The sequence below is a fragment of the Peromyscus leucopus genome, chromosome 1 (genome assembly GCF_004664715.2).
Source record: "Peromyscus leucopus breed LL Stock chromosome 1, UCI_PerLeu_2.1, whole genome shotgun sequence".
Classification (NCBI taxonomy): Eukaryota; Metazoa; Chordata; class Mammalia; order Rodentia; family Cricetidae; genus Peromyscus; species Peromyscus leucopus.
In genome coordinates, this window is record NC_051063.1 from 193326279 (window position 1) to 193342658 (window position 16380).

At 37.4% G+C, this 16380-nt stretch overlaps 1 protein-coding gene across 1 annotated transcript in view; it reads right to left on the minus strand.

Annotated features, from left to right (window-relative positions):
* Positions 1–7846: 7846 nt before the first annotated feature.
* The window catches only part of LOC114685186 (zinc finger protein 431-like), a 29783-nt gene continuing 21249 nt past the window's right edge, over positions 7847–16380 (minus strand). Inside the window, exons 2-4 of the mRNA XM_037202261.1 lie at positions 12680–12806; positions 12417–12477; positions 7847–10958 (exon numbers count right to left, since the gene is read on the minus strand). Coding sequence (XP_037058156.1) covers positions 9425–10958; positions 12417–12477; positions 12680–12806 — 1722 coding nt within the window. The 3' untranslated portion in view covers positions 7847–9424. The remainder of the gene's footprint in view (positions 10959–12416; positions 12478–12679; positions 12807–16380) is intronic.

Consider the following 16380-nt stretch of genomic DNA (forward strand, 5'->3'; position numbering starts at 1 on the left):
GATCTACATTCGTTTGTCCAGTGTTTTCCCTTACCACACCTTTTGCATACTCCAGAAGGAAGTGGCATTCTGTTGCCAGTGTTCCTTGAAGAAACATTATTTCTAGGAATGAGCTGTTTACAGTCCCTTTAAGGGTGATTGTGTGAAAACTGGCTTTCTTTCTGTAACCTTATGATGCAATTTTGAAACAGCTTCACTGTTAATTTCTTCTGTCTGAATTTGAATTTCTCCATAATTCATTTTTACACATTTAACAGGTTTTTCTATGACTGTCATCCTGGTACTTAAATTGACTATCTTTTTAAATAGTAAAATGAGGATAAGAAAAGTAATAAACTAAATCTTTAAAAAAAAAAAAAGAAAAGTAATAAACTGAATAATTTGATCAATATTAATCTTCTCATATAGTTGTTCCATTGTCAGAGTGCCTAAAATTTCAAACAAAGCCCAATTTTCTTCCAATGTACACATAAAGCTCATTTTTTAATGAAGAAAAAAAATCTCTTTTAAATAGATATGTTAATTGACTTACAAAGTCTGCATAGAACAGTAGAAATCCAAGGGAATTTTAAAACAGCCACCTGGTGTGAATCCAGAGAGAGAGAGAGAGAGAGAGAGAGAGAGAGAGAGAGAGAAAGCGTAGCCGCTTGAGCCAAGTCAAGCCTTAGCTTTACAGGCAGGGGCCCTGTTTGGAAGGGCAGGCCTGAGTTGTTTGTAGCACCAGCTTTAAGCAAGTAGCAACAGATGCGGGTCAGTCAGACCTGGGCGAAGCTAGGGTGTCAGGCCACCCAGGCCGGAAACTGGACCTGCCGCCAAGCCAAGCCAAGCAGTTTTTAATGGATTCTGGTCACGTTAGGTGCCAAATGTAGATGTAACCAACTGTCTTATTAAATAAGAAACACAGAACCAATGCAAAGAAGAAAGCCAAGAGGTCAGAGCTAAGACCCCACCCTTCCTCCTGCAGTGGTCCTACCTCTCCAAACCAGAGCTAATTCCTGTGTGTCTATCTTTTTATAGTGTTTCTGTTCTGCCTTCTCATTGTTTATAAACCCAACCACATGACCGCCTCATCACGGCCTGTATAGATGTATAGGCCTGTATGTATGTATAGATCTTCAGGTTTTCTGTGATTGGCATTGAGATTAAAGGCATGTGTATCCAATACTGGCAGTATCCCTGAACACACAGAGACTTACCTAGCTCTGCCTACCAAGTGCTGGGATTACAAGCATATGCCACCACTGCCCTGCTTTCCTATGACTTGCTAATAGCTCTGACCCCTTGGCAACTTTATTTATTAACATACAAATAACATTTTATTACAAGTAAAATATCACCATTTGTGTTCTGTCAATTTACCATATGTTGCAACATCAATTAAGAGAATATCATTTCTTATCACATGTAAGTTTAAGACACTATAAAGATATCCCTCATGGAACATTGCCACTATTCTAAATACACAATGCATTTGCAATTGCATGTGGGACAGTTATGTTTAGGCACAACTATGACCTGGTTATTGTCTTTCATTTGTAAATTAATCATCACATAAGGAGACACAATTGGGTGTCAAATTGACAAAGAGTAGATTGTGATTGCTATTCTTGTTTGTCAACTTGACTGTATCTGGAATGAACTATAATTCAGAAATGTAGGGCACAATTGTGATTTGGACCTTGAGGCAAGAAGATAACATGCCTTTGATCCATATCTTGAGGCTAGATGACACACACCTTTAATCCAGACTTTGAGACTGGAAGAAACACCTTTAATCTGGGTCATACCTTCTGCTGGAAGGATAAGGGGAAAAGGAAGGTTATGTATTACTTCTTTGCTTTCACTGGCCTTGTCAGTACATGCATTCTTTCACTGGCATTGAAGCCTCTTTCCTTGGGATTCCAGCATATAAAAAAAAATAGCTGAGACACCCAGCCTAGTGGGACTGAACAACTACTAGATCATGAACTTTCCATTCATACCTTGCCATTTTGGGTTCTGCAGCCTGTAAGGCATTCCAATAAATTCTCATGCTCCCTCTTCATACCCCCATGCTCTCCCATACACTCCACCATATATATACACACACAAATATTGATAGACAGACAGACACATAGATAGATAGATAGATAGATAGATAGATAGATAGATAGATGATAGATAGATAGATAGATAGATAGATAGATAGATAGATAGATAGACAGGGAGAGAGAGAGAGAGAGAGAGAGAGAGAGAGAGAGAGAAGAGATATTCATTCCAAGTTCTATGACTCTAGAGAACCCTGACAAATAAACTGGAATTCCCAGTCAATTAAATTTCTATACTTTTAAGCTCTAATTTTCGATTTATACTCTAACTACACATCTCAAAGACTCCTAGCAAATACTTCAGTACCAGTTTATATACTTTTGCAGAAAATACCTTTCCTATTGTATAAAGCTAAAGAATATGGAAAACAGTGTAGCACAGAGTTGGGAGTTATTTTTGTTGAAAAATGTATAAAATAATATGAGCCATTAGATACATGGCAAGATTAGGTTATTTGTTTTTATTAAGTGGATAGGCACTTGTTACTTAGTTGAAAGCTACTTATTTATTAATTTAATCTAGTAGGCATTCATTCCTTAATCTATTAAAATTGAAATATTAAGGAAATTGATGCTGAAAAGGGAAACACCAACAGTGCTCCAATCACAAAGGAGAGAGAAGTAAAATCTGTTTCCAGTTCTAAAGCCATCATTTAGAATTGTAGTTAATAGACTGAATGATAGAGGTGGGTAGATGGTTCAGTCTTTAAGTGCACTGATTGCTCTTCCAGAGATGTGGATTCAATTCCCAGCACCCTCATGGTGTCTCACAACTGTGTAGCTCCAGTTCAAGGGGACCTGACACCTCACACAGACATCTAGTGACCTTGACCTTATCTATTCATATTTAATGGCTGGATTGTTTGAAATTTCAGATACTTTCCCCTAGTTGCTGACCTATCCTTGGGTGGATCCCTAGGTGGTATCAGTTTATGGATCCAGGTGTTGCCTACTAGTTAGCCTGTCATGTTTTCTATTTTTAATTATGTTTCCTGTCCAAGGCAGCCTAGTCAGAGTCAGATACCTGATGTTGACTAAAAAGTAGATTTCTTCTCCATTTGAGAAAATAAGGCAGGGATGAGCTCCTTAATTATTAGTCCAATACAACACGGTCAGCCAATTATCCATATATATACAACAAACAAGAATAGATACAACAAGTTGTATTCATGTTTTTCAGCATACTTATTCACTCACACTTAACAAGGAAGGATTTAGAAGGGATTTTTGAGGGGAGTGAATGAAGAAATAAAAGGGAAAAGGGATGAAATATCTTTTAATTAAAGATTTATTAAAATAAATTTCAAATAAAAAGAAGAGAAAAACAAAAAAAAATTAAGTGGAAAATGTTGAAAGACCACTTAACTCGATGTTGTATTTACATATCAACATCTGTACAAAATAATGATTATATGTGTTTATTTAAAAAGGTGAAATGCAAATGTGAACTTAACAAGAAGTTGTAGATTTTCAACACTGTGCACAAACTCTTTTGTTACAAACAAATATGCTTCTAAAAAAATCATGTTGGAACTTTGACAGCTTTGTATTAAATATATAAATCATAAAAAAAAAGAGGGGCTGGAGAGATGGCTTAGCAATTAAGAGCACTGGCTGTTGTCAGCAGAGGACCCAGGTTCCATTTCTAGAATCCACATGGTAGTTAACAATTTGCTGTAACTCTATCTCGAGGGACCTCCAACCTTTCCGACACCTGTAAGTACTGGACACTGACACATGCATGGAAAACACACATATAATTACATTTTTTTTAAGTTAGAAAAAGAGCAGAGTGGAAGTATCTACAATGATGCCATAGCCCTGACACAGACAGCAGCCTGGGCTAGTTTAAATGACATCCCTATGGTCTTGCATGGAAGGAGCTGTGGCCCTCTATTGAGCCAGCATGTTCAGAGGCAAAAGCAGCTTCATTCTTAGGTTAACATAGTTCATTGTAACCATTCATCTAAGAGCAGAGTATACAGTGCTGTTACGTGACTTTTCCTAGAAGTTTTCTGAATCTGTGTTCTCTATCTTTTCTATCTGTGAGAATGACATTTGCTGTGGGATGGTCTGTATGTCAAATCTGTTGCTCTGATTGGTCAATAAATAAAACACTGATTGGCCAGTGGCCAGGCAGGAAGTATAGGCAGGACTAGCAGAGAGGAGAATTGAGAGAACAGGAAGGTGGGAGGAGCCACTGCCAGCCTCCGCCATGACAAGCACCATGTGAAGACACCAGTGAGCCACGAGCCATGTGGCAGGGTATAGATTTATAGAAATGGATTAATTTAAGCTATAAGAACAGTTAGCAAAAAGCCTGCCATGGTCATACAGTTTGTAAGCAATATGTCTCTGTGTTTACTTGGTTGGGTCTGAGCAGCTGTGGGACTGGCAGGTGACAGAGATTTGTCCTGACTGTGGGCAAGGCAGGAAAACTCTAGCTACAGACACTGGTCCAGTTACCTTTTATATTGAACATCAATATTACCAAGTTGCATAGGCTCCAAAGCAATGTTTTTTCACTGTGTCATTGATTTTCAGCTAAGATCTTGTGGTATAAGATGAACATTCCAGAGTTTTTAATTTATATATGTTTGTGCATAACATTGCAGTAAGAATACCCCTAAATGTCTCTGCATTACATTGTGATCATGTTCAGATGTGGATTTGTTTATTCACCTGTTTAGGAATAGAAAGAATTCTACATGAACATGTCCAGACTTCCTAAGTAAAATCCACATACTTCCTTTGTTTAGGAAAAGTACGCTTTCCTTGCCTCCTGCAGGTAAGAAATTTTTCTCACTTTTTCTTTCTTGGCTGTTATTATCACTATTCTTGGTAGTCAATCTGACTACTTCTAGAATTGAATAAAATCCAAAGAGCTGATGTACCTGTGAGGGTTTTTTAATGTTTTGAAACTAAAGATCCATCTGTAATCTTGATTATTTGAAGTTAAGTCCACCTTCAGCTCTGTCATGGCTGTGTACACATTTAATCCAAGCACTCAGGAGGCAGAAAATGTTGGATTTCCCTGACTTTGAAGCTGGCCTGCTCTACAGAATGAGTTCCAGGGCTACACAGATAAACCCTGTCTCAAACACACACACACACACACACACACACACACACACACACACACACACACACAAAATCAAAGGAAGTTTAAGATCCACCTTTAATTTGGTTTGCACTTCCTGTTGTAGCTTAAATATACAACGTATATTGAAACAGGAGACTCTATCTCTTTGCCTCCTTGACATAGCACTGGCTACCAAGTTCATTCCTGTACCAGCATTAGTGCCTACTTCTTTGGTATTTTGGTGTATATTGAACACCAGCTGAAATATCTAGCCTCATGAAGTGAACAACTACTGGACTCTTCAAATTTCCATTGGTAGGCAGACATTGTTGGACTACCTGGACCACAGCTTGTAAGACATTCTGTTAAATCAACGTTCTACATACATGGAGAGATTCATTCTACCAGTGTAGTTTTTGTAGAGCAACTTGAATAATACAGTTGTGGGTTTGTTTGTTTGTTTGTTTAAACCTTCATGGGTGGTTGGAAAACCATGATATGGTGAACAAGGGGCCTATCTCCAGATTGGGAAGAGGAGCCAGTTGAGCCATGGGAGCCAGTTTTTGGGTCCTCCCCTGGTTGGATGGCAGACAGTGGTTGGATGCAGAGTTTGGCATGTTTTTGACTGGTCCTGCATGCTCCAGTGTGGTTCTGTGTAGTCCTGCATGGTCTTTGCAATTCCTGGGTCAGCTGGCAGCCTCAATGTATCCTTACTCTGTGCTTGGGTGGAGAGCACTGGGAATGGGACTGTGGTTTGAAAAGTCCTTGTTGACATCACTGTGAAATGCCAGGGTCCTTGGTGCTTATGTTGTTGCTGTCGAACACAGATTTTCTGACTCAGATTTTCTGACTCGAATCTTCCATAAGTACTGAACTTTGAACTTTTCACATTTAGGTTTAGCATCCATCTGGAGTTAGTTCTGTGGAGCATGTAAACAGTATCTCCTGTGTAAAGTGGCACTCCACTGCTAAACTTTGCTACATCAGGTTAAGAGCTAAAGCTAATTAAGACAGAGACAATAATATATGAGAAGATTTTAAAAACACAAAACCACTATATTAACCATATCAATCACTTAAGCAGCAAAAACTCAAACATGAAGGTAGTGGCAACTGGAAACACACATATCTTAAAAAATGAGGAGCAGTTGGCCTCTAAGATAGTAAAGAGGAATCTAAAACATTCTCTCCACAGAAAGTTCCTAAACTAACAAAATCTGAAGGAATTCAAACCATAATATAGTAAATTTTCTGAAAAGAATGGTGAGGATTTCGTTTTTTTAGAGGAACAAAAATAAATTTAGATGACAATTCACAAAATCAAAAACATACATGGCACCACTGACCAAACAAGAAAAAAGTCATGCCTACACATACACATTAAAGCCCTTAAACTACAATGATATGACCTTAATTAAAATTACACCTCTAGAAATCACTGGCCAGCAATAAATCCTGTGCACTCCAGGTCTGTCCTTTGCCAATAATAGAAAATTATTTGGGCAAGGAGAGAGGTCTCACAAAAATTGCAGATATTTCCTTGAAGCTTTCTGATGTTTTAATGTTGTAGAAAATAGTTTTGATTACTAAAAGGAACTCATTCACTTATAATAAGGTAAAAGATATTAATTAGGATCACTTAGGCACCATTTTGTTTTATATGGTTGATAACTGCTTGTAAGGCAACATGAGAGTGAGTGTTGTTGGTTGTTTTTGCTCTTTTGTGAGCCTACCACCCAGGTCCCAAATAAATCACACATGGAGTATTATTAATTAGAAATGTCTGATATTAGCTTGTCTTGTTTCTTGCCAGCTTTTCTTAACTTATTCCATTTACCATTTGTCTCTGGGCTTTTGTTTCTCTTCTGTAAATTTCACTTTCACTCTCACTCCAAGACTGGCTGTGTGCCTGAGTGGCTGGCCCTTGCATCTTCCTCTCCGTGTTCTTTCTTATTTTCCTGCCACATTTTTTGTTCTAAGTATAGTCTTTACATGCTAACCCAGCCCATTAATTCCTATCAAGCTATTGGCCACTCAGCTCTTTGTTAAACTTATCAAGTGTTTTAGGCAAGTGTCACAGCTTCAGAGTTAAACAAATGGAATATAAAAGAATATCAGACATTTTTGCATCATTAAACAAATGTCCCACAGCATAAACAAAAGCAACACAATTTAAAATAGTATTCTACAAGTGAGAAAATAAAAACATTTCCAAACTAAATGCAAGATAACAGATTTTTAAAGGAACAGCGTATGATTTGTTTTATACACTTAAAGCAAATTGTTTTGCTCAATTTGCTTTATGAGTCACAAGAACTTTTGAAAACTAGTTTATCCTCACATTTTGTATGTGTTTGTGTATGAAAGAGAATGCCTTCCCTGTGTATACAGGTGACATACAAGAAAAGATGGTGTCAGATCCTCTGGATCTGGAGTAGCAAATGGTTATGGAGCTCCCAGCTTAGATAATGGGATGTTAACTAGGGTCATCCCCAAGAATACATGCTGTGACAACTGCCCAGTCACAGAGTACTTTTACATAATAAAAGTCTTTCATGGATTAACAACAAAACCTAAATAAGCAAAGATCTAAATAAATGATCCATGAAAACATGATGCGTCAATAGTAAGAGGTTATGTAAGGTAAATTAGCAGCATGAATTGAATACAATCCAAAAAAAATTCTCAACAATTTATCATAGGATTCCTGATTCCAATGCTACATGCAAAGTGGAAGCACTTAGAATGCTCAATAAGATTATGAAAATATAATACACATAGTGATACCATGTGACTTCTATATTTACTACAAGCTACAATTTTCAAGAATATGTACAACATTTGTGAAAGAATAAAGGAGAAAGAAAGAGCCTATAACAAAAGCAGAAAAGTACAGTAAACTTTTAATCAAAAGACCAAAGGAAACTCAGCCAGGAAAAGTGTGATCTTGACCAATGTTACCCAACTACCTATAATTCTATGTGTATAGAAATTAACAGAGCCATCACAAATCCCACATAATTAACTCAGTGACCATTAAACTGTTAGGTTTCTGACAATCCAGCCACTGATAATTCTTTCAAACAGAGAGGCCCCAAATGATAGATCTGTCTTGGCAAAAGGAGGTAATCTCATTCTATGGCTTTGCAAAGTCTCATCTTCCCTTGTAGGTATCAGGTAATCCCAGTGCCACTAATGCAAAATCACAAATCAGTGTAGAAGAATAATTTAATGTCTATTTCCTGCCATTACAGCTGGGCTCTGCTCTACTCTGATAAGAGTATTTCCCAGAAGAGATGTCCACTGCTGCTCTGCTCTACTCCCTAATGCAGTTTCCCAGCAGTAATGTCCATTTCTTCTCATCTCTAGCCGAAATTGTTACTTCTCTGCTTCAGTTAAGTAAGGGGAAAACTGCTGCAGAAACATAGTGGTCTCCAGGGAAAAGTTGTTTCTTCAACTCCACTCCATTAAGAAAGTTTTCCAACAGGTGTCCATTGCTTCTTTGCTCCAATCCACTAGTGAGTTTCTGATCTACTCTCGCAAAAGGTCTTTACCAAAAACTTATTCGTGAGATTTATTTATGAGGGAGGAATCCAGGAGAATGGTTGCCTCTGCCTGGATGGAAAAGAGCAGTTGCCAACTGAACAGCCCTTCTATACCAATTCTTAGGGGCAGAACATTTTCAGGGTGGGAATTGGTCAGACATCAATCCCTGAGATTGAACACATTCAGAGATCACCTGGATTTTGTGCTCAGAGATTGGTTGGATTCAAGCTCACGAATTGGTTTGTTTGTGCTCACTTGGTCAAGGGTAGAGTGTGTTTCTTTGGCTCTGGTTCTGCCCCTAAAACTTTCTCATGATTTTGAAGAAAACTCACACATGCAAAGATTTTACCACACTGATTACATTCAATGGGTTGCTCTCCAGTATGTGTTCATTTAGACATTTCAAGAGTACTATGACATAGAAAGGATTAATCATACTAACTACATAAACAGGGTTTCTCTGCAGTATAGTTTGATTTCATACTTTCAGTAACAATTGTGACAATCAAAAGCTCATCTGCACTGATTACATTTATAGGTTTCCTCTTCAATAAGTGTTCTTTTATGCCTCTGAAGACTACTGTGACATTCAAAGGCTTTACCAAATTGATTACATACACAGGGCTTCTTTATGTGATTTTATGCATTTGAAGAGTACTGAGGCATGCAAAGGTTTTTACCACAATCATTAACAGTAATAGGGTTTCTCTTAAGTATGGGTCCTTTTATGATTTTGAAGAGTACTTTGATCTTTAAAGGCTTTACCACATTGATGGCATTCATAGGGTTTCTCTCCAGTATGGGTTCTTATATGAATATGAAGAATACTGAGACGTGTAAAGGCTTTACCACAAGTGATACATTCATATGGTTTCTCTCCAGTGTGGGTTCTTTTATGCATTTGAAGAGTACTGGGATGTGCAAAGGCTTTACCACACTGATTACATTCATAGGGTTTCTCCCCTGTATGTGTTCTTATATGACATTGAAGAGCACTGTTATATACAAAGGCTTTACCACATTGCTTACATTCATAGGGTTTCTCCCCAGTGTGTGTTCTTCTATGATTTCGAAGATTGCTTTGCTGTGCAAAGGCTTTACCACAATCATTACATTCAAAAGGTTTCTTTCCAGTATGTGTTCTTTCATGCCTTTGACGATGACTGTATTTAGCAAAGGCTTTACCACATTTATTACATTCATAGGGTTTCTCTCCAGTATGTGTTCTTTTATGACTTTGAAGAGCAGTGTGACATACAAAGGCTTTACCACACTGACTACATACAAAGGGTTTCTCTCCAGTATGGGATCTTTCATGTATTTGAAGACGATTGCGACTTGTAAAGGCTTTACCACATTGATTACATACAAAGGGTTTCTCTCCAGTATGGGTTCTTTCATGTACTCGGAGACTATTTTGATCCGCCAAGGCTTTACCACACTGATTACATTCATAGGGTTTCTCTCCAGAGTGTGTTCTTTCATGCCTTTGAAGATGACTGTATCGTGCAAAGGCTTTACCACACTGCTTACATTCATAAGGTTTGTACCCAGTATGTATTCTTTTATGACTACACAGATTATTGTATTGTGCAAAGACTTTACCACAATCATTACATTCAAAGGGTTTGTTTCCAGTATGTGTTCTTTTATGCCTTTGAAGAGTACTTTGATCTGCAAAGGCTTTACCACATTGAGTACATTCATAAGGTTTCTCTCCAGTATGGATTCTTTTATGCACTTGAAGAGTACTGGGATGTGCAAAAGTTTTACCACACTGATTACACTCATAGGGTTTCTCCCCAGGATGTGTTCTTATATGACAATGCAGAGCACTGTGACATACAAAGGCTTGACTACATTGCTTACATTCACAGAGTTTCTCCCCAGTATGTGTTCTTTTATTACTTTGAAGATTACTGTGCTGTGCAATAGCTTTACTAAAATAATCACATTCAAAAGGTTCCTTTCCAATATGTGTTCTTTCATGCCTTTGACAATGACTGTATTTTGCAAAGGCTTTATCAAACTGATTACATTCACAGGGTTTCTCTCTGGTATGTACTTTTTCACAGTTTTGAAGATGATCGTGATATGCAAAGGCTTTAACAGGTTGATTGCATTCATAAGGATTCTCACTAGTATTTGTTCTTTCAAGCAGTTCAATATTACCAGGAAATGCAAAGGCCTTAACATATTGAGTATGTACAGAAGGTCTCTCTCCATTTTGACTTAGTTCTTGCCTGCAAGGATAATGAAACATGTAAAAGTTTTAACACATTCAATTGACTGTTGAATCTTTATATCTGTATTAAACAATTTTACAAGGTGGTGCAATTGTAAAGAACTAGATCATAAGGTTTTATCACTGTATTCACATTCATATTGTTTCCCTTCATTAAGAGAAGTTTTGCCTCTTTGATGGTAAGATCCTTTATTACAAGATTCCCATTTGCAGAACCTTTTTTTCTGTATGAGAATTTTCACATGTGTGAAGAAAACTGGAAAATCTCAGAGCTTTACCATCCTTATGGCATTTGTCAATTTTCCTGTACTGTGAGTCATACTACATTTCCTAAGTGAACTAGGACAAACAGAAATATTTACATAATCCTCATTCTCACAGGATTTTAGTGCAGTGTTTGATGATGTATTAACAATGAACCTGGAAAACTAATTACTTGTATACTTGAATCAAATTCAACAAGAGTACTCAAACTGGGAACTGATTCATATCTCCTAATTGTTCTGAGAGAGATGTATGTTATGTCTTTCCATATCCCTATGCTCATATGGCTTGTATCCAGAGTGGCATATAATATACCTAGGACCGGCAGAAAGAAATAAAAGATTTCCACAGTGAATTCAGTTTTACTTTCTGTACTCATAGACATGTGGTACAGGGATTAAGATTTCTACACAGGGAGGTGGTGGTGCATGCCTTTAATCCCAGCACTCTGGAGGCAGAGGCAGGAGGATCTCTGTGAGTTCGAGGTCAGCCTGGTCTACAAAGCGAGTTCCAGGATAGGCGCAAAGCTACACAGAGAAACCCTGTCTTGAAAAACCAAAAAAAAAAAAAAAAAGGTTGAGTTTGGGGGGAAGGGGAGACGGGCGGGAGGAGGAAGAACAAGGGAATCCATGGCTGATATGTAGAACTAAATTATATTGTAAAATAAAATTAAATTAGATTTAAAAAGTAAATAAATAAATAAATAATTGTAAAAAAAAAAAAAGACTTCTACACAACTGCATTGACTCTTGACTCTAACAGCCCATCTCACTAAACAGCAGAGTCACAACAAATACATGAGTAATGTCAGATATTTACTATGGACTGTTTGTTTGTTAGAAGGTTTTGGAGATATACTTATCACATCTTCAATGTGTATACATTTTGTAATATGAGTGCTATGAAAGAAATGGACAGAAGTTCTACAGCATAAATATAATGTTGCTATGATTCAAATTGTGTTATCAGTTAAGGCATTGTTTCCTTGACTTCTTTCTTAAAAGCATGCCTTGCAAATGAAATTCACCGACCTAAAATTGAGATATATGGTTGTGTGAGAATTTAATAATTATCAATGGACTTTAAGTGGTGCTTTTTTTTTTTTTAACACTGTTGCTTTTACTTAAAACCTTGAGGACATATTACAACTACTTTAGAGGCACATTTGTATCAGGTTGCACATGAAAATTACCTTTCATGTCTTCTAGAACTTTGACAATGTTCTTCAATATTATGGTCTTCCCAACTGTATCCTAAAATATAGTGCCAGAAAAATGTATGTTATATTATTGAACATTGTGCAAAATTTGACTTACTATGCTCAGTGAACCTTAGAGCCATGCCTGATTTAATCACATCATTCTTCTTTTTTAATCAAATTATAGAAGAGCATCAATAATCAAGGACTTGCAGTCCCCTTATTTTAAAATATGAAGGAACATTTAGTAGTCTTACCTATAGTAGTGAGGTGCCTGTAGGTCTCAAGCATCACATCTTTGTAGAGATTCTTCTGGGAAGGATCCAGCAAAGTCCACTCTTCCCAAGTAAAGTCAATACGCACATCATCATAGGTCACTGCATTCTAAAATACAGGTGTACAACTGAAAACATGATACTAACAACATTGTAAATGTATACTTCTTTGATGGTATATTTATATAATTCTGTTCCTCCCCTTACTTATTTCATGACACAGACATTATAATGTAATCACCAAGTCACTTTAGAAGGAAACTGAATAGGAGGTTCATACCTATCATTTTTGTACCCTTTGCAAGAGAAGTGTCTATTAACAAACAGAGAGACAAATAAATCGATCAACAGTACAGAGTACACATGAGAGAAATTGTATGAGAAATTACTAACCAAAAGGATGAAAAATAAGATGGACAAACTGTGTGTATTGGCTCACGCCTTTAACTCCAACATTCAGAAGGCAGAGGCAGGTATATCTGCCTCTGAGTTGAATGCCAGCCTAGTCTATGGAATCAGGTCCAAGACAGCCAGAAGTACATATAAAGACCCTGTCTCCCATGCAAAAATCAGTAAAACAATAAAAAAAGAAAGAACTCAGAGGTTTTTACTAAAGTTCCTACAAAGAGTCATGTATTCCTTCCAGTTTGGTTTTCATCTTCAGAAACCTGCAGCATCTCAATTAAAACTGTAACATCAATCATATTATACTGAAAGGCACTGTGTATTTAAAGTGTCATAAAAGGATAGATGAAAACATTAGCAAAATAAATGTTGATTATAAATAATCAACACAGTGTAGGAGATAGCCCAGTAGTAAAGAGCTCTTGATGTCCCTGCATATAGGTGGGCACAATTGCCACTACTTATATGGGAGAATCAAAACTATCCACTATTCCAAGTTTAGGGATTCTGAGATCATTTTTTTGATCACTATGAGGACCAGGCACCCATGTGGTGCATATCCATGCATGCAATTAAAATATTCATATTCATTTAAAAAATTCAAAGTGTACACAACATACATGAAGAAGTTCATGTACCTGCAATCCAATGAGTCAGAAGGCTCAGGCAGTATTAATGTCATGAATATATGCCATCCTGGAAAACAGAATGAACCTTCTGCCAAATTTTAAATTTCAAAATATGGATGAACCTCACTACAGCATCATATGCTTGAATCTACAAAAACCTATGTTCTGGGTCCAATATTCAATAACAGAAAAACAAACAAACAAACAAAAACCCAGGAATATTGGCCCACTGTTAATGGAGCCAGAGTCAAGGAGATCTCTGAGTTTGAGGCCAGCCTGGTGTACAGAGGTGTACTTTAAGGACAGCCAGGCTACACAGAAAAAATTTGTCTTCAAAAGTAAACAAAAGAAATAAAACAGCAGGCTAAAAAACTGCTGTGGCCCTGAATACCAAATGTTTCTACTGTATCTTATGTGATTTAGAGTTAGCGTCAATACAGCAATGAAGGCATGACAATACAAGGAAGCTGGCTGATTAGTTTCAACCACAACACAGTATACACAAAGAACAGGAAATGGCTTGAGGCTATAGAGACTCATATCACACCCACAATGAGGAATTTCATTCAGAAGGTCTTTTCCTAGTAAAGGTTTTTTTGTTTTGTTTTTTTTGGGGGGGTTTCGAGACAGGGTTCCTCCTACTAAAGGTTTTCAATCAATGGAAAGAAAGTCAGCAAGGAGAGACACATGTTCAAATACATCATGCTATCTGGGAGGTGGATCATTCAATCAACTACATTCTAACACAGGTCACTATAGGCTCATGGTCATCCATAAAGAAAATGCATTTAGTCACTTCTTTGATTCTGATAATCTGCAACAGTGCTAACACTGTTCAAATGTCCAAAGTCTCTTCTGAAACTCAAAGTAATCTCTTGACAGGGACATCTTGTAAAATCAGAAATGAAGTTAGAACTTTCCAACATACAATGCCACAGAATAAGAAAGAATAAGCCTCTGTGTGTGATTTATTTGAGAGCTGAGTGGCCGACCCCCAAAAGAGTAAAGAACAAAAAACAAAAAAACTGACAACACCAGGCTTCAAACCTCACAGCTTCATACAGTGAACTCTTGCAGTGTGCTCATTGGTTTTCTGACTCTGCCATAGATGCCCACAAGAATGCTGACAACAATGCTAGACAGTAACCACAGACTAAGAATCTGTGACCTCAAATTTTGAACTTTTCTTGTTTCCAGGACAAGCACATGATAGGTGATCCTGCAAAGTATGACTTCTTAATTGGGATAGTCACTAACATGCTTGGACCACAGGTGCAGCAGGTCTTGTAGGAAGTTGCTTACTGTGAGTAGGAATCACTTTGCTTACTCCTTCCATAATTTGAATGTTTAGCAGCATTGAGTCTTTCCCTTAGGGTACCTTCCTAGGCTTCAATTCTATACCAAGGGCCTTCTCTATAATGGTGATAAACTCCTTGAAAATTCCAGCCTGTTTCAATACTTGACTGCTCTCTGAAACTACCTTTTCATGTTCAGTTATTTCTGCCCAATGTGTTGTTTCCTTTTCACTGTAGACATGAATCAGTCATCACTAATAACCACCCAATGGGTTCAATATTCCATTTTAGGAATTAGCCCATTAATTTTTATTTCTGCCTTACTATATTTCCAGAGCATAGGCAAAATAAGAGAGACTTTGGAGCCAAAATATCATAGAAATGGCAACTAGCTTAATTTTTTTATAGAGTCTACTTATTTCCAACTGAAATCCTATTATCTCAAACTACACTTACTGCCATTCCTCTTAACATTCCCATTTCCTGGTCCTAAAAGAACAGACAATTAAGTTCTGTGTACAACTTTCCATGGCTTTTGCCACCTAATGTCTTGATATCTTCCACATTCTTCCAAAAGACAACACTCACAGGTTCTACCTAGCAACAAACTAACTTTTTTGTTCCATTTATTTCATAACTTACTTTTATCCTTCTGTGATTAAATCCTCTAACACGTGCACAAAAAAAATCTCAGGCAATGAATGCATTTATTTGGCTGATTATGTCAGATCATAATCCATCATTTTGGAAGATTAGGATAGAAAATCAAGCTAACAATTGAAGGCAAAACCCATGGGACAAGATAGTTCCTGCTCTCTCTCTTGCCTAATCAGTGTCTCCTGCTCAGCTAGCTCTACTTTTTAGCCCAGGCACACTTTCTTAGGGATATTGTCACCATTGGTGGAGGAGCCTTCCCATCACCCTAAGTTGAAGAGCCTTCTGACATCAATCATCAATCAAAACAATCTCTAACAGACATGACAGTATTGGGCTATTATGGGTAAAGCTACCATGAACATAGTTGAGGAAGTGTCTTTGTTGGAGGATGGAGACATATCTTTTGGGTATATGCTCAAAAGTGATATAGCTGGGTGTTGAGGGAGATTGACTCCCTTTTTTCTGATGATTGCATAATGACTTCCACAGTAGCTATACAAGTTTGCACTTGCAACAGCAATGAATCTCCTTCCTCTATGTCCTTGCCAGCATTAGCTGTCACTTGTCTTTTTGATCTTAACCATTTTGACAGATATAAGAAGAAATCTCGGGCTGGAGAGATGGCTCAGAGGTTAAGAGCACTGGCTGTTCTTCCAGAGGTCCTGAGTTCAATTCCCAGCAACCACATGGTGGCTCA